At 38.6% G+C, this 19,142-nt stretch overlaps 1 protein-coding gene across 1 annotated transcript; it reads right to left on the bottom strand.

Moving 5' to 3' along the window:
- Window positions 1-6,054: 6,054 nt before the first annotated feature.
- LOC143551355 (uncharacterized) lies at window positions 6,055-8,922 on the bottom strand. The gene is made up of 5 exons (XM_077041813.1): window positions 8,764-8,922; window positions 8,154-8,218; window positions 7,199-7,637; window positions 6,476-6,683; window positions 6,055-6,395 (listed from the first exon to the last, which is right to left on the bottom strand). The coding sequence occupies exons 1-5, from the start codon at window positions 8,920-8,922 to the stop codon at window positions 6,055-6,057; spliced, it is 1,212 nt and encodes a 403-aa protein (XP_076897928.1).
- Between the last annotated feature and the right edge of the window lie 10,220 nt (window positions 8,923-19,142).

Genomic DNA, 19,142 nt, shown 5'->3' on the forward strand with positions numbered 1-19,142 from the left:
GTGGGATAGAAGACCCGATGATCTTGTATTAGACTAGTATCAACGTAATGTTTTATATTATTATTAATGTAATGATTTATATTATTATTTAATGTATTATTTAAAATAATTAAATAAATAAAAAACTGGATCAAGCCCCTGCTCACCTGGACCACTACACCCTCTGGGCTTGGTTGAGGGGCTTGATCCTGTGCCACATCAACGCCTACGTGTCAGATTTTGCTTGGCTCACTTGGGGCTCAACCAAGCCCCATTACCCTTAGCCTTAGGTTAGGGTGTTGAAGTGAATTTATTTAGTGACTGATGGTGGATGAAACCCAATTTATTTAACAAACAAACACTCACTAATATTTACAAACGATACTGACTCAAACATTGACTCTTTTTGAGCTTTTCTTTGATTTTCCAATTTTTAATATTATTTTTTAACACTAATATCACATACGTAAACAACTGACATTACATAAACAAAGACTGACCTGAGACATACATACATTGTGTATTATGCTCAGAAAATAACTCAATTACAAATCTTATTATATAGGGTTTCATCCACAGGGTTAAAATAAAAGGTCAAGGCTAACATGACTTGTAATGTGGGTTAAAAAGAACAAAGAAAAATGGGATAGGCAAAAATTGGCTCCTAAGACCATGAGTAGTCATCAAGCCCCACCCCTGGCCGTTATGCGTCACGTGGCTCCCAGTCAGAGTTATGGTTTTTTAGAAAAAAAAACAAGTGTAGTCATAAAGCCCCCATAACTTTCCATAACTTTGTTTATTTGTTTTTTTTAATTCGCATGCGTGTTAACTTTGTTTATCAGCATTGTCTACAAATCGCCACCCAAAAACAATTAGCCAAAAAGCCTCCATAAAGCCGAGGGCGGTGTTCCCAGGCTTTATGACTCCATAAAGCCCCTCATAAAGCCCCCACTACGAATGGTCTAAGGGATACTGTTGGGTATGGAGTATTATTATTATTATTATTTATTTTTTTTAAAGGCCAATATAATGTGGGTATTCTAAAGTCCTATTTCTCCATACAGGTGATGCTATTAAGATCTCGAAATGCATGATACAACCTAGTTCTAGATATCATGGGCATACTGGTTACTCTCTATAATGGCACTCATATGACATGTGTATATACTATATATTATATGTGTATTATATATAAGGCAAATCTCACACACGTACCGGAGGAATTAGGCCGCCGACATGAAACTTGTGTACTTGTCCCCATGACTCGTTATCCCATCTAAACGGTCCATTTTGATTTGCTATTTTTGAAAAACATTTGCACGGGAAGAGTTTCGAGAAGCTTAAAAACTGACCATGACCAAAGACCTCTACTTGGCATTAATACTAACAATTAACAAGTTACAATTCCGGCTTTTGCGCACAATCAAGCTACTCTAAGGCTAAAAATTCTAATTTTTCCATCCCCACACTTGAGATTAACATTGCCCTCAATGTAACTCATATTTTTAAAAACTAGATGCAAAACACGGGATATTCATACCAATCGCAATTTAAGGGACAAACAACTACCCATATCCGGATTCAAATAAAGTTGCACACCACAAAATAAAACACACAAAGTTCTAAACATAAACACAGACACGACACCAACCACACGACCCAAAAGTTCAACACGCCACCCAACCGCCCATAAACACAAATATTAAACAGTCAACAGAAAATAAAAGATAGGGAGAGGCGCATGGACCTGATTAACAGATCAGAGAGTGCTCAATAATAAGGTGGTTGCGGGTCACAAAGATAGATCTCATGGTATCTATGACACCAGAAAAGTTAAACGCGTCCGTCGAACTACCCGCACCAGCATCACGAGCTGCATCCGCATGAGGATCCACCCACCTCGAATGATGAATATGAGGTGGTGGATAGTGTGTACTCCCGTCAAACTGCCCCAAAGTTGTGTAGTCAATCATTGGTGGATTATCCACCACTGGCTCACCCCGATGCCACGCCTTATGTGCTCGACTATGGCGATCATCCTCATATCTATCATTGATTTCTCGCTGCCAATTATAAGCATCAGTTTGATTCCACGACTCCATCCGGTCATACAATCTTTGATTCTCTCTCCGTTGCATCTCCGCATTCTTATTCTTCTGATCAAACATGTACTGAAATTCACTACCCCAACTACGACAGACAGGTGGCCTCGACTCCTGAAGCCAATCAACCATCCCTGCATCATCCTGAACCATCTCGTGTGGAAGCTAAGTTGGGACTTGTTGTGGCTGCCCCGATGAACTTCCACCCTGATCACTTCCCATTGCACTTCGTGGTACCTATGACCCCGACTACCCGGTAGATACACGTAAGGTTCCTTAATCACATTCTCTCCAGTGCCCTTATCTGCATTTGTGTAACAAAATGTTGGATATAAGCATATCCCCCTGCTCATGGTAAATCGACTCTCTTTCTGCAACTGTTCTTTATCAAAAGGGCTAAGATTCTTTTCAACTGTGGGTGTATCTGCTAGAATAGCTCATTTTGCCTGCATTAAAGCTGTAATCAAACGACAGTGTGGTACAATCAACTTTGCCTTCGATTCTCTTGCTATCCAAATGTTCATCATAACAAGATGCCGGTAAGAAATTTTAGGTATACCTGTCATCAATGCATATAACACCGAGATTTCCCATTTTCTAACTTGAGTTTTGTTACCTCGCCTCGGCATGACATTATGGATCACCAAACTCAACAACAACCTCACTTGCATCTAAATTATTTCGCAACATCGTATGGGCCAATCTCGGTTTAAAAAGCTCGAGTTTCATTCTCTCATACAGAGGATGCTTATCCGGGTTCAAATAAAATTCATCCTCAAAGGGATACACATACTATCCTGATGGTTTCAAATCGAACACTGCTATCTTGCGCAAGGTCTCCAACGATATAACCACCACTTTGTTATTTTCCTTTCCAATCAACATCATCGACTTGTTCGGATTACTTCCCCAATCAAATCTCAATGATGCAACCCACTCTTGAATAGTATCCATGTAAATTTCCTTATCTTCGCCATCATTACACTTGAAAGCCGCTTCCCAACATAAGTTCTCAAACATGGTCACAATACCAAACGACCACAACCGGGTCTTCGAAACATGTTTCTCACAAATAAACTCATCTCTCTTGTTTTTCAGTTTGGCTATCTCATCATTATATAACTCCGCTTGCCAATACGAATCAATTCCCGATAGCAGGGCCCGGCCCAAAGTGGCTTAAGGGGAGGCGCCATTCCTTCATCTTCATATGGTACTTGCATTGGATCCTCCTCATCCTCATAATCACATAAAATCAATCTTCTCTTGGGCAAACGCGGTGGGTCGGCCGACGATGAGGCAGCCTTCCCTTTGTTCCTTGACGGGTTTTTCCTTGTGTCACCGGTCCTTTCTATCCTACACAATCACAACCAATCCACAATGCAAGTCAAACGACATATTCCAAAATAATAACCCCCCAAACGTCCCCACACTTGTTGTTGGTTATGGGTGTATGACTTGTTGATTTAATGCTTATAAACACTACTTCAAGCTCTAACTTGTAAAGGTTTGATCTATGAAATTAACCCAACATGCTTTCATTAATTTTAGAAACGGCAATCACACTATCATCAACTTCCATCATGTAAAATTTCAACAAGTCAACATAACCAAATCATTATAACTTACAATCCCCTGTCTATCATCAACTTCCATCTTGTAAATTGACACCCACATACCAATCCTCTAACACATATAACTTACAAGTATCGAGGAATTATCACCATAACAATCCCTAACCTCAATCAACATTCATAATGTAAAAATTGAACTTCATCACAAACCTTAGAATTCTTCAATCAAAAATAAGTGAAATACATACCTTTTTAGTGACGAAAGTAGATGTACTAAGCTTCAATTACAAGAAAAAACACTTAAACTTGAAAATCCCCAAATTTGGTTCTAAGGGTTCTTCACACTCAACACGAATCCGGCAGAAATCGGGATAGAATTGACGAAAACCGACACCACACGTGAGTTCCTCTCGAAAATTTAAGGAGTTTAGAGTCCGGAATCAAGTGATTTGGTTAAGAATTGAGGGAGTTAGGGTTGTGGGTTTTGGGTTTCTTTGGTTTATGGAGACGGAGAAGACAAGAATAAGAAGAGAGGAAGAAGAAGAAGTAGGTTAAAGATGTGGTAGAGGTTTAATCTCATAAAAAAGTATTATTATTATTATTATTATTATTATTATTATTATTATTATTATTATTTATTTTTTTACTTTTTTTCCGGAAAACTTCGGAACCCGACCGTAGGCTACGGTCGGGGCACCGTAGCTTACAGTCTTGTTATCATGCCGGCACCATAAAGCAGAACCTTCAGTCCGTAGCCTACGGATAGGCCGTAAGCTACGGCTGGCTGGAAGTAGGCTACGAAAGCTACAGTAATGAATATTTTTTTAAAGATTAAAGAATAAGCAAAACAAAAACCGCTCGGGTTACCTTCCGAGAAGCACTGAATTTAGAGTCTACAGCCCGACGTTACCTGGGCCTTATCACTCGACTGAATATGATGGTGTAGTAGCTATAAAGCTCACCACCGACTCATGTATGCTCTTGTTTAAGTTCTCATCTTCCGAATATGGTTTCAACCGATGCCCATTCACTACATGCCTTAGATGATCGTCAAAATCTTCAATTTCGAACTCGCCAAACTGACCGACACGCTTTACCATATATGGTCCCATCCATTTACTCTTTAACTTACCTGGGAACAGTTTTGCTCTCGAGTTGTATAACCAGACCCGCTGCCCTTCTTCAAAAGTCTTCCTCTTAATCTTAGCATCATGCACTTGCTTCATTCTGTCTTTATATGCTGGTGCGCATTCATACGCTTCATCCCGCAGCTCCTCCAACTCACATATATTCAGCTTTCTCTCCTTACCTGCACACTCATAATCTAAGTTAACATATTTCACAGCCCATAAAGCATGATGGATAAGTTCCACAGGTAAATGACATCTTTTACCTTAAACCAACCGATAGGGGGTGGTACCAATAGGTGTTTTAAAAGCAGTACGGTAAGCCCATAAAGCATCATTTAATTTTGTTGAACAATATTTCTATCAGGTCTTACCGTCTTTTGTAAAATGTCTTTAATTTTCCTATTGGATACCTCGATGTGGCCACTCGTTTGAGGATGATATAGTGTGGCTATTCAGTGGTTTACTCCATACCGTTTAAGTAATTTGCCAAAATTAAAGTTATTAAGATGAGAACCCCCGTCACTTATAATAATGCGAGGGATGCAAAATCTCGAGAAAATATTTGATTGGACAAATTTACAAACAATGGCATGGTCATTTGTTTTGGTGGCGATTGCTTCAACCCATTTTGAAACATAATCAACCACAACCAAGATATAGTAATTCCCGTAGGAATTTGGGAACGGACCCATAAAATCAATCCCCAAACTTCAAAGATGTCCACAACAAGGATTGGTTGCATGGGCATCTCATTCCTCCTGGAAATGCTACCTAATTGTTGACATCTCACACAATTCTTAGCATATTCTGCTGCATCTTTAAATAAACTAGGCCAATAAAAACGACAAGCTAAAATTTTATGACCCATTTTTTCCCGCTGATATGTCCACCGCATGCGAGTATGCGTGTGACAACACAGTTCGAATCTCCTTATCTGAAATGCATCTCCGATAGACTTGATCAGCCCCAATTTTAAACAAGTCTGGGTCTTCCCACACGTATTGTTTCACCTTAGACATAAATTGATGTTTCTTCTTCTTGGGCAGAATTCTTGGTACCTGCAACAAAAAAATTAATGATATCAACATACCATGGTAAGGTAGAAACAGCAAACAATTGCTCGTCCGGGAATGATTCATTTATAGCCCTCGTGTTTTCTTCCTCTTGACCCGTAAGTCTAGATAAGTGATCAGCAACCACATTCTCGCTTCCTTTTTTATCAGGTATCTCCACGTCAAACTCTTGGATCAACAAAATCCATCTAATCAAGCGCTACTTTGCATCCTTCTTCTCCATCAAATACTTAACAGGGTTGTAATCTGAAAACACAATAACTTTGCTCCCACAAATATATGATCTAAACTTATCCATTGTATATACTACTGCAAGCAACTCCTTTTCTGTAGTTGTATAGTTTATTTGAGCATCGGAAAGGGTTTTGCTTGCATAGTAAATGGAAGCGGGTTTCTTATCCACCTGTTGACCCAAAACAGCCCCAACCGCATAGTCACTTGCATCACACATAATTTCAAATGGAAGTGACCACTCAGGTGATTGAAAAGCTGGGGTTTCAACGAATTTGTTTTTAAAAACGTTAAATGCATTTAAACAATCTTCATAAAAAACAGATGGTATATCTTTTAAAAGCAATTTACACAACGGTTTCGTGATGCCACTAAATTTTTTAACGAACCGTTGGTAAAATCCGGCATGTCCCAAAAATGATCGGATTCCTTAACATTTATAGGAGGTGGCAAATTAGATATGACATTAACTTTTGCCTGGTCAACCTCAACCCCCTTACTCGAGATGACATGTCCTAAAATTGTTCCCTCTTGAACCATGAAATGGCTCTTTTCCCAACTTAAGACCGGATTCATTTCCACACATCTTTTTAAAACCTTTATTAATTAGTTCAAACATGAATCAAAAGATGAGCAGAAAATAGAAAAATCATCCATATCAATTCCAAGTGATTCCCCGACCATATCTGAAAAGATACTCAACATGCACCTTTGAAAGGTGGTCGGGGCATTACACAAGCCAAAAGGCATTCGTCTAAATGCGAAAGTACCGTATGGAGACGTGAAAGTGGTTTTACGTTGGTCATCGGGGTGGATAGCAATTTGATTGTACCCCGAGTAGCCATCTAAAAAGCAATAAAATTTTTAACAAAATAATTTTTCGATGATTTGGTCAATGAACGGTAGAGGGAAATGATCTTTAGATGCCGCTGCGTTTAACTTCCGGTAGTCAACGCAAATCCGCCACCCGGTCACCGGTCGAGTACCAATTTCTTCATCTTTTTCATTACGGGTTATCTGAATGCCCGCCTTCTCTGGAACCGTTTGCGTTGGACTTACCCAAGTACTATCCGAGATAGGGAAATAATTCCCGCATCCAACCACTTCAATACCTCTTTCTTCACAACTTCCCGCATATTTGGATTTAACCGTCTTTGTGCATCATGTGCGGGTTTCACCTCGGGATCTGTGATAATCTTATGAATCACAATAGACGGACTAATTCTTTTCAATTCCGCAATCGTCCACCCAATTGCTGATTTATGCTCTTTCAACACTTCCATCAAAGCCTTTTCTTGACTTTCTTCTAAATTTGAGGCGATGATGGCTGGTAATGTGTTGTTGTCTCCCAAGAACACATATTTGAGGTGTTTTGGGAGTTCCTTCATCTCAACCATGGGTGGACTCTCAAGTGAAGGTCTCAACTTGGAGTCAATGACGTCCAATAGTATCTCCACCAGTTGAGACCATGGTGGTTTACCGAAACTTGCAGAATAAATTTCAACCTCTCTTTCTTCCTTCTCCAACTGATGTGAATGCTCAACTGCTGTCCTGCGAAAAATAACATACTCAAAAATAACATACTCCTCTATCGCATCTTCCTCATTTCATGAGGATTCAACCCGTCAATGATTTCAGCTGCGAATCATTCATCACTCACCAGAGGGTTAAACACGTTTGATAAAAACATTCAACCTAAGATTTTTATTCCCAAAAGACATGTCGACTACTCAGGTTTCACAGTTTATTAAAGCATTAGCGGTTGCCATAAACGGCGTACCGAGAATCACGTTTGGTTGCTGTTTTGGGTCAACTGTGACATAATCAAGAACCAGAAAGTCGACCAGGTAATAAAAATCCTTGATCATAACAATCACATCAGTAACAATTCCACTAAGAAGCTTAAGTGTCAAATCGGCTAACACCATAGTGGTGTCGGCTTTTATAAGTGTACCAAAATCATATTGGTCATATAAGCTTCCTGGGAGAATACTCACCCCGCTCCAAGATCTAATAACGCCCTCGTCATTTTAAAATCACCCACTTGAATGGTATTATTGGCGTTACCGAACTTGTAACTTGGGTGGGAGGATTCCCGTCAAAACCGAACTCACATTAGCCGTTAAATCGACCTGTTTAGGCATATTATGAGTTCATTTTTAGTACACAAGTCCTTCAAATACTTAGCATATGCGGGGACTTGTGTAATAGCATCAATGAGGGGTAATTAATTTTTACTTGTTTAAAGACTTCGCACATTTCCTCCTGTTGTGGGCCCCTCTTTTTTTGGTGATGATGTTGCGGGATTCACCAAATGCCTGAGGAAACGGAACGGTTTTACCCATGGGCCATGTCTCCTTGGTGATTGGTGTTTCTTTTTTTTTACCGATTCGTTTGAATTTTTATTAATTGACTTTTTCGGTTTATTTATTGGTATAATCTCCACCTCATCATCATTGTTCCCATTTCCCCGGTCTTCCACCATTCCTTCAATGAAGGATGATGATGAATTTACCCCGTTATCATAAACCTTACCAAGGGTACTTACCTAGTTAATGTGGGTGTTCTTTCCACTTGAAGAAATGTTATTATGATGGCTAGGATTCTTCAAGGTGTCACTCGGTAACTTGGATGGATTTCGCTTTAGGCTCGTTATTTCTTTAGCCATTTGACTCACTTGTTTATCTCTTGCAGCATTTGCCTTCTCTTGAAGCTCCAACCTCTGATTCAATGCCTTATTCTGAGTCTCTTGATTTGCCTTCATTTGATTTACAGTCTTGGTTTGAGCTCCTTGATCTCTCTTCATCTCCTTTAAAAAATTCACAACATCTTTCATAGACTCTTCTTTGTTACCCAAGGAATTTCCTTGCCCTTGCTGATAACTCTTTTGATAACCCTTGTTATAACCCCAGAGTCTCTTTAATTGTACCCACTCTGACCACTACCCGAACTATTCTTGTACTGTTTCTGGTTCGATTGATATCCTGTCTTCTGAGAACTACCATGAAAATTCGGGTTCTGCTGCGTGTTCGGGTTTCCATAACTGAAGTTGGGGTGATTCCTGAGGCCCGGATGATAAGTATTTGAACTCATATCATTTTATTTTCTTTCACCCTGCACATATTTGACCTCCTCACCCTCAGTTTCTTCATCTTGAACAACCCCACAACTCGCAACCGCATGCCCTAAATCAACACAACCTTCACATACCGGACATGTTTTCCCATAATTCCCTGCTCCTTGCACACCTGCAACCAGCAACCTATCCATCTTATTTTCCAGCCTATCCATTATGTCATTTGAACCATGTCTTTCAACTGATTTTACTACCGCTCTTTTTGCCATCCTGTTTGACTGTGCTTGCTTCTTCAAATTATTTTCATGTCTCTCCAAATGCCCCCAATCCACATTCTCCTCGTTTACAAGAAAAGGCCCATTCTTGGTGGCTTGGAGATCACGAACATCATAATTTGAGAGACTATCGTGGAATTCCTTTATCAATTCCCATAAGGGGATTCCATTATGCAAACAAGTTCTCAGCAATCGTTAAAACCGTTGGAATGATTCATTAAAGGTTCCGCCGGTAATTTGCTGAAAATTTCAAATGTTGTTGCGAGCCTCGGTGGTTCTCTACGGTGTATAATACTCATCTAAAAACTGTTGCTCCAAGCCCCCAAATGAAGATACTAGCTGATGGCAACGACACTGTTTCGCTGCATCTTTCAAGCTAAACTAGAAGACTACCGTCTTCACTTCTTCCGCAGTAAAGCCTTAACTTGAGATGAGTGCACATATCGAGTTGAAATCACGGTATGGTTCTTTTGTAGCCTTTCCATGAAACGCAGGTTACCCTGTCAAACTATTTAGCCTCACTGAAAAAGTCCTTCCACGTCTGGCCGGGATAATGATCGGTAGAGGATTCGTAGCCACTTGTGGGATGAAGTGGCTTTGAACTCCTCTATCTGGTGGTGGAACAAATGCCCTTTGGACTCCTTCATCAAAATCATAGTACGATGCCTGCTGTTCACGGTTTGGTTGGCGTCTTGGTGCTCGATCTCTCTGGATGATTCTATCGAATTTCTTGGTCATCACGGAGATCTTGATCGATGTCAAAATTTCAATCAAAAACACTTATAAATTACCTTTACTAGCTAGAGAAAGTAAGGTGTCGAATCCACAGGGAATCAGTGGAAAGTGCAACTGAATGTTGATATCACTTACCATTATGTATATTGGTAATTCATGGAATTTTTCAATCCCAGCTACCGTATATGTTATCGATGGCTTTTTGTCCCGGCAACCCGAGCCTTACCGTTAGTGATATCAACATTCAATTTCACTTTGATCAGAGACTTAATTTGTTTCACAACTAGTGATACATTTGCAAGAACTTGTTGTTGGATGCGGGCTGCTACAACTTTTGATCTTAGGGCTCTGTTGTTGTTGCGAGAAGTAGTGGTGACATATGAGTGAGCCGGTGTCCATGTTGTAATTTCGAAACAATTGGAATCTTTCAATTTTCTTGCCGTGCATGTCAAAAGACATGGTTGAGAGGTATCGTGCTGGTTGTTTGTTTCCTTGATACTTTTACATTTCGTTGTCAAGACTTTGGGTCGGGTTTCTGCCATAAATGTCTCTCTGTTGTGGTTGATATTCCACATTCTGACGTCGTAATCAACTTGGCTTTTTGAAGTGAAATACACATTTAAACGTATTTCTGGGTCTTTTTCGTCCCAAAACTTGATGGTCGGGCAAAAGTCGTGTATATTATTATATTATTTGTTTAATTTTAGTTTAAATATTATGTGAACTTTGGTACTTCAAGCGTGTTTATGTGTTTCAGGATACTTGACGTTAAGGACGCCTAGCGGGATGAATTACGGGCTTGGAACGAAGATATAGAAGACTCATGATGATTGGCACGCTTTCCTATGCAAAATAAATGAAGAAAATAAAGAAAATTCTGTCAGATGCCATTAGCGCAGCGCTAAGGGGTCCTGATGGTGATTTCAGCGTATCTCTAAGATCATCATAATTTTGAGTCTTTAGCGCGGCGCTAAAGTCTCACCCCTGGTCCTCGTCCTCCTGACGGGAAAAATTACCCTAACTTTGATATAATCAGTTTTTCAGCCCCCATTCGACCTAACCTTCATACCAGCAACCAAGTACAAGCCCTAGGATGATTTTGCATCATCCCGAAGCCTCCTGTTCGTCCGTTCATCGCATGCTTTCTTCCTCTCATCAGATAAGCGAATCCTTCATGATGTCGATGTCAGGCTAAAACCATTGTATTCACTTTAGGCTAGGGTTTTGTGTAAACTAACTTTGATCAGATTCTATGTTTTGAATGAGTATGAACTTGATTGATTGTTTTTAATCTTGTTTTAAATTATGAATTGATTGTTTAAACAGTTTATGATTTTGATTATCAAACTTTGCATCACTTTTCAGGTTGTGTTCATCACATGTAGGGTTAGCTCTTATGTCATTGAACCATTAATCGTTAGTCATTGTTTAAAATTGGTTTTCATTCATTAAACTGGTAATTTGGTGAACCGGGGTTCAGTTGTGTCAACAATTCGGTTAGGGTATCGTTTGTCCTCACAACCCAACTGTTAGGTTTAGTAATTACTGCGCAATTAATTTTATGAATCTGTGATTAGTTGGTCATCACATTACCTGAACCTGAAGTGAATCTTTTTCTCATTATTGTTTACAAACTTTCCAAATAACCGTGTTTTCTTATAATCATCTTTATAAACTGCTTGATATCGACTGTCCGCCTAGAATAATATTTAATAGTAATGCATTTTACTTGCACTTTCCACTGATTCCTTGTGGAGACGACCTTACTTACCCATACTAGTTATAGGTGTTTAAGTTATATAAATACTTGTTTTTTATTAGAGCACGACATCTACATCAAAAATACTTGTTTTTGTTGTTGAGGAAAAGGAGGGAGTGCTTTGTCGTCCTTCGATTCATATCATGGCCACCTTCACCAAACTCTTAAGGCTTCTACAAGTCAGATAACCAAAGGAGCTTCAAGCAGCAGGATCGCAACATGCGGTACCAAAATTATTCATCACCTCAATCTGATTATACGGGTTATTATGGGTCAAAAACAGGTCACCATGAAAACTCGTATCTAAGCAATTCTCAATCTTAGAAGAGAATTAATTGTACCGGTTTGAGGATGATTCGGAGTATGATAGTGAAGGGTCTGATACGCCAAGTTTTGTAAGTTATCAAGAGGAGGATTACTACTACTACCATGAACATCCTAAACCAATATACGAGGAAGTCCCTCAAAATTATAATCATGGTGGTACATATCAAAGAAATTATCAACAAGATCAAGAAGTTTCTTTGGGAAAAAAAGAAGTGTCTTGGAAAGATGTTATGGATTTTCTGAAGGAGATGAAGAGAGATCAAGAAGCTCACAATCAGGATTTAAATTAGAGGTTAGAACTCTAGGAGACGTTTAATGACGCTCAAGATAAGCTGGTGAGTCAACTATTAGAAGAGGTGGCTCAAATTGAACGAGAAAAAGAAAAGTTGGCTAGTGGTGCCATGGTTGATGAGGAAGTGATAGAAGAGGCTCTTGATCTTTCAGAGAATGAATTTGAGGATCTAGTTTTGGAGAATAATACCACACCAATTCCTCTAGTGACCGAAGAGCCAATGAATGCATCAGTTGTGGTTGATGATGATGACATAAAGGGGGAGAGTTCAGATCTTTTGGGGCATGAAGTTGAATGTTTAGACCCGATTGAAGACATAGTAACCTTTAAAGAACCGGTGACTGAAGTAACCCAGGTGAATCTCAGTCGTTCTCCCATTTTGGTTACACATATAAATGAAGATTGGGGTGATGGTGCAAGTTCAAAGAAGAGGAAAGTGAGTTTGGAAGACCTTGAACAAAATATAGTGAAGTGGCCTTGTATTCAGTTTACACACATGTCCACCATAGAGAAGAAGGTATGGGCACAAAATTTTAATTACCGAGCATACACGGGAAATTCGGTGGGAAAATGTTCGGTTCGACCACGATCGAATCCTAGTGTATTAATCTCAAGAAAGAGGGTGCGGGCTCGATGTGTGAATTACCGTGCATATGTGGGAAACGTTGAAGGTAAATGTTCATTCACACCGACTCATATTTTTTTATTAGACATATTGAACATGAAGGAAGAAGCGGAGCCGAGATGTGTCAACTACCGAGCTTTTATAGGAAATTCGGTAGGGAAGTGTCCGCTTAGACCACAGTAAAAGTCATACCAGGTAACGGTCTGGCTGAAGACCTTAACAAAAACTTATCACTAATCGGGAGGCAACCCGGATTTTATTTTCAATTTGTATTTTATTTTATTTTATTTTTTTTAGTTTGTTTAACCGTTTTATTTCAAGCGTACCACTGTAGGAAAATTCAAGTGTGGGGATGCCACACGGAAAAGGCGGAGTTTTATAGTGTTTCGGTGAAAGAATTTTAAGTTACGAGGTTTCGGATATCCGACGTGCTTTCATGTTCCTTTTGCTACAGTTGATTCAGATATTGTTGAGTGAGTTGAGGAGACATGTTCATCTAGAGCAATCGCGAGTGCACACGAGTTACCTATATCAGGTGATTTCGTTTTCATAGTTTTCTTTGTTTTATTAGTTTTATTGTTAAAAGTGTAATTGTATAGTTGTATAATTTTAGGACCATCACAATAAGCCCAATTTTAAAATTTATAATCAGTAAAATTTTAACCCCGTACTCAATAATATATTTTTAATGCTAAATTTTAAACATTGAGGACAATTAAACTTTTTGCCTTATAGTGTCTTGATTGTGTGCAAAAGCCAGAATTGTAAATAATTTATTGCTATTATTAATGCCAAGTAGAGGTCTTTGGTCATGGTCAGTTTTTAAGCTTCTCGAAAGTCTTCCCATGCAAATGTTTTCAAAAAGAAAAATTGAAAATGGGATCGTTTAGGCGGGGATAACGAGTCATGGGGACAGGTACACATGTTTATATCGTCAGCCATATTCCTCCGGTACGTGTGTGAGTTGACCCAAATATATATAATACACATATAATATATAGTACACACATGTCATTTGAGTGCTTTCATTGATGTTCATGGATTACGGGATCGTAGTTGGCAAAATGCAAAAGTGATAGAGGCAATTAGGTTAAGCCTCGTCTGGATGAGCGAGAGTGTGGGTACTGGGGGGTTGGGGCCTCATACATTATACATATGAGGATGGTTAAAGTGAGGGGCGGGGGGTTGGGTCCTTAGAAAACCTTTCTTGGACTTATTTTTCATTTGGTTAACCCCGTCATTATGTTACGGGACGATCGGCTTACTAGGTTTATTTGTAATTGTATTTGTTTTTGATTTTGTATCTGTATTTGTTCCAATATTAAGCATTACATTATTATGCTTTAAAAAAAATTGAGGAAAAAGCTAAAAAATATGTCTGTGTATATTCAGTTATGTATTCAGTAGTTCATTTATGTTAAAAGAAAGAGAAAAAAAAAGAAAAAAAATAATAAAAAGTCAAAGAAAGGCTCAAAAAGAGTCAATGTTCTAGTCAGTATTGGTTGTAAATGAAAGTCAGTGAGTTTGTTTAGTTGTTTAGTCGTTGGAATAAATTAAGTCATTGTTTATTTAGTTGTTTTATAATAAACCGGATCGTCTGAGCTACTTCAAAAATTCCCTTCCATACCCTTACACCTAGCCCCGTTACAACCCTTTTAAGACCTCTTGATTTGCATTTGTGTCAAAGCGGCTTTATGGTTGAATATTTGCTTATGAGTGATACTGAGATCAAAGTGATACTAGCACATCTTTTGCTAGTCCAGATATTAAACTGAGAGGAGAGATGTTATATTATGAGGGGTGTGACCATGTGTGCCTTAACCAGAAACAAAGTACACTCGTTTGGGCGGTCCCATAGTTTTAAATTGTAACATTAATTTTTTTTGTGGGTTATCAACCTTGACAGTGTCAGTTGTTGTTGGGAATTGGGTATGACCTTATACCTTACTAATATTAATCGTGGTAATTTATGAATCATCGATCGAGGTGTATGTGTTTCATAAGAGTTTGCTTGAGGGCAAGCAAAAGATAAGTGTGGGGATGTGATGGTCGGGCAAAAGTCGTGTATATTATTATATTATTTGTTTAATTTTTGCTTAAATATTATGTGAACTTTGGTACTTCAAGCGTGTTTATGTGTTTCAGGATACTTGATGTTAAGGAAGCTTAGCGGGATGAATTACGGGCTTGGAACGAAGATATCGAAGACTCATGAGAGAATGAAAGCATCACGAAGGATTCGCTTAACTAATGAGAGGATGAAAGAATGCGATGAACGGACGAACCGGAGGCTTCAGGATGATGCAAAATCGTCCTAGGGCTTGTACTTGGTTGCTGGAATGAAGGTTAGGTCGAATGGGGGCTGAAAAACTGATTATATCAAAGTTAGGGTAATTTTTCCCGTTAGGAGGATGTTAGCGTGGCGCTAACATCCCAGGGTGAGACTTTAGCGCCACGCTAAAGACTCAAAATTCTGATGATCTTAGAGACGTTTTCCTATGCAAAATAAATGAAGAAAATAAATAAATTCTGTCAAACGCCCTTAGCGCGGCGCTAAGGGGTCCTGATGGTGATTTCAGCGTATCTCTAAGATCATCATAATTTTGAGTCTTTAGCGCGGCGCTAAAGTCTCACCCCTCCGCGCTAACATCCTCCTGATGGGAAAAAGTACCCTAACTTTGATATAATCAGTTTTTCAGCCCCCATTCGACCTAACCTTCATTCCAGCAACCAAGTATAAGCCCTAGGACGATTTTGCATCATTCCGAAGCCTCCGGTTCGTCTGTTCATCGCATGTTTTCATCCTCTCATCAGATAAGCGAATCCTTCGTGATGCCGATGTCAGGCTAAAACCATTGTATTCACTTTAGGCTAGGGTTTTGTGTAAACTAACTTTGATCAGATTCTATGTTTTGAATGAGTATGAACTTGATTGATTGTTTTTAATCTTGTTTTACATTATGAATTGATTGTTTAAATAGTTTATGATTTTGATTATCAAACTTTGCATCACTTTTCTGGTTGTGTTCATCACATGTAGGGTTAGCTCTTATGTCATTGAACCATTAATCATTAGTCATTGTTTAGAATTGGGTTTCATTCATTAAACTGGTAATTGGGTAAACCGGGGTTCAGTTGTGTCAACAATTCGGTTAGGGTATCGTTTGTCCTCACAAACCAACTGTTAGGTTTAGTAATTACTGCGCAATTAATTTTATGAATATGTGATTAATCGGTCATCACATTACTTGAACCTGAAGTGAATCTTTTTCTCATTATTGTTTACAAACTTTCCAAATAACCGTGTTTTCTTATAATCATCTTTATAATTTGCTTGACATCGACTGTCCGCCTAGAATAATAATTAATGGTAATGCATTTTACTTGCACTTTCCACTGATTCCTTGTGGAGACGACCATACTTACCCGTACTAGTTATAGGTACTTAAGTTATATAAATACTTGTTTTTTATTAGAGCACGACATCTACATCAAAACTCCATTTCATCTTCCGCAAAAGTATCCATGGTGATATACTCTTCATCCATTCCTCTACCAACAACATTAAGTTAGTAAAATTGGTAAGTCCCTGACTTTGTTGTTGAGGAAAAGGAGGGAGTGCTTCGTCGTCCTTCGATTCATATTCAGAAACAGATGGTTCACTCTATGTCATGTCTTCAATTTCTTCAGCATGAGAGTCTTACAAAAAACAATTTATGTATTAGCATTTACAACATATTATTGAGTATAAAAATAATTAAAAGGAAGTAGAATAACTTTCATCATAGTCTTCAATGATTGAGGAACTAGCATATTCATGTTGTTGCAAGTATGGAACTACCGTCGACCACGCCACATGAATTTTACATGTGTAACCCGGAACAAGGGAAGCTAGTTGGTATATTATATACATATCACTTTCTGGGTGAATATGTGAGGTATATGAACCTCAATTGTATTCATAGTAGAGTGTTAACTCTAGACAACAACATTGACGGTCAATCTGAACACATCTACATATGTTGTCAACCAACTCAAAATAATTGATCTGATAACTAAGAACGCAATGCTACAAGTTATCGGAGCACCTATAACAATCCCTTGTGTGTATGACACTTCACCCCATAATATAACTGTACCACAAAGGGATTGAATGACAAAGAAGAAGACATTTGATGCTTGAATAAGGAAATGGAAGGAGGGTGGAATTAAAAAGTGGAAGGATGGTGGTATTTATTATTGATAAATAAACAAATTGTCATAGTTTCTTAAAAAATAATATCACCCTATATCAGGGTTGCATGTTACCATGTTGATTAGCCTTCATATATACAGCCTAGTGAACCGGATTTGAGACCGGATAACACTCTCCCCCAACGTGCTTCGCGTGGTCGGGGGCGTCATGGTTGACAAAGACCTCGGGTAGAGCTTGTACATGATGATGAGGGGGAGGTTCCCTCAAATTTTGGAGGGCCTAGAGCCAACTATGTGGAGGGTCCCTCAAATTTTGGAGGCCCTACTCCCAACTATGGGGAGGGTCCCTCAAAATTTGGAGGGGCAACACTAGATTGGCAAGCCGGTTATCGACCTTCATTTCAAAATGTTGGGCAGGGATCATCAAGCATTCAACTAGGTACCCAGTCAAATGTTAACAACCACCAAGAAAACAATTGAGTATCCTCTTTGATTGACTGCACTCCTGCTAGTAATATGATTCTTGCGATGTACACGAACCACCCGGGACACTTCCAGAATGACGATTATACCGTTCTTAGTGTACAACAACCGCGATGAGCTTGGACCTACAACTGACTCAACCCGAAGGCTCTAGTCCACCAAGTGATGATGAACGTCAAGATCCAGAACAAAGATGTGTACAACCACCAAGACATCCAAGACCAATTGTTGTGGCACGGCTGTCTGAACCGCTATCCGATAGACATTAAATAATTACGTAGATTGTAACTTTCAATTCAGCACATGTAATATATTATTTTTAGAATTTTTAATAATTAATTTTAGATCATGTTATATATTATTTTTAGATTGTTGCTTTCAATTTTAACTAAGATATTTAAATATTACAATTACGTAATATTTTAATAAGATATTACCCTAAACCCTAATATTTAACTAATATTTTTAACATATTATGATAATTAGGGGTTCAAATTAAAACCTAACCCGTCATTACCAATGACGGATTAGGAAAAGTATTTTTATAAAAACCTAATCTGCTATTTGTAACGGAGGATTAGGAAAATATACATATTTTTTTCTCGTCTTCGTCTTCTTCATGATGTTAAGCAAACATTCATCGCATCTTAGAACGAACTGAGTTGTAAGGTTGCATGTGAATTGGTAGGGAATCCAATGTGAATTGGCAACTTTCATATCTTGTTGTTGTGGACAATAATGAAGAGAATCCAAATAATGGTAGAGTTGCATGTGATAATGGGTAACATTTGAAATGGCAGATGATAGAATTAGCAGCTTTGACAATGGGAGCTTTGCAGATTGGTCTTGATAATGGGCAGTCCTTTGTTGTAGTGTACAATAATGAAGAGAATCCAAAGTTAGGTTAGATGGTTGGTTAGGTTAGTTAGTTAGGTTTGTTAAATGGGTTAAGTTTTCATCCTAACGGGGTTAAATCTGTTTGTTCCTAATCCGCTATTCTCAATAGCGGATTATAGATGATCCGCCATTCTCAAAGACGGATCCAAAATCTTTTTGTCCTAATCCGCTATTCTCAATAGCGGATACACCTATTTCCTTTTTCGTTTTTTGACTTTACCATTTACCTAAATTTATTATTAATCCACACCATTTCAAAAAACAAATCTGTCGGCCACTAAATCTCCAGCATGGTAAAACCAATCATCGCGGCGCACATGCATGCCATTGATGTCAACCCGCATTGTCACGCTATATCAAGAAACTAGTTAGAAGTTTAACACACGCTACATC

This window comes from Bidens hawaiensis, unplaced genomic scaffold (assembly GCF_021521415.1).
Source record: "Bidens hawaiensis isolate Kalapana, Puna unplaced genomic scaffold, B.hawaiensis_p1.1 tig00016367_1, whole genome shotgun sequence".
Taxonomy (NCBI): Eukaryota; Viridiplantae; Streptophyta; class Magnoliopsida; order Asterales; family Asteraceae; genus Bidens; species Bidens hawaiensis.

Excerpts from the sequence above, each read along its gene's own strand:
- LOC143551355 (XM_077041813.1), bottom strand. The coding sequence starts at position 8,922 with ATGAAAGATGTTGTGAATTTTTTAAAGGAGATGAAGAGAGATCAAGGA. Across the intron at positions 6,684-7,198 it reads GGGAAGTTGTGAAGAAAGAG|GTTTTAAAAAGATGTGTGGA; the intron begins GTATTGAAGTGG and ends TAATTAATAAAG. Across the intron at positions 6,396-6,475 it reads CATGCCGGATTTTACCAACG|ATTGTTTAAATGCATTTAAC; the intron begins GTTCGTTAAAAA and ends TTTTTTATGAAG.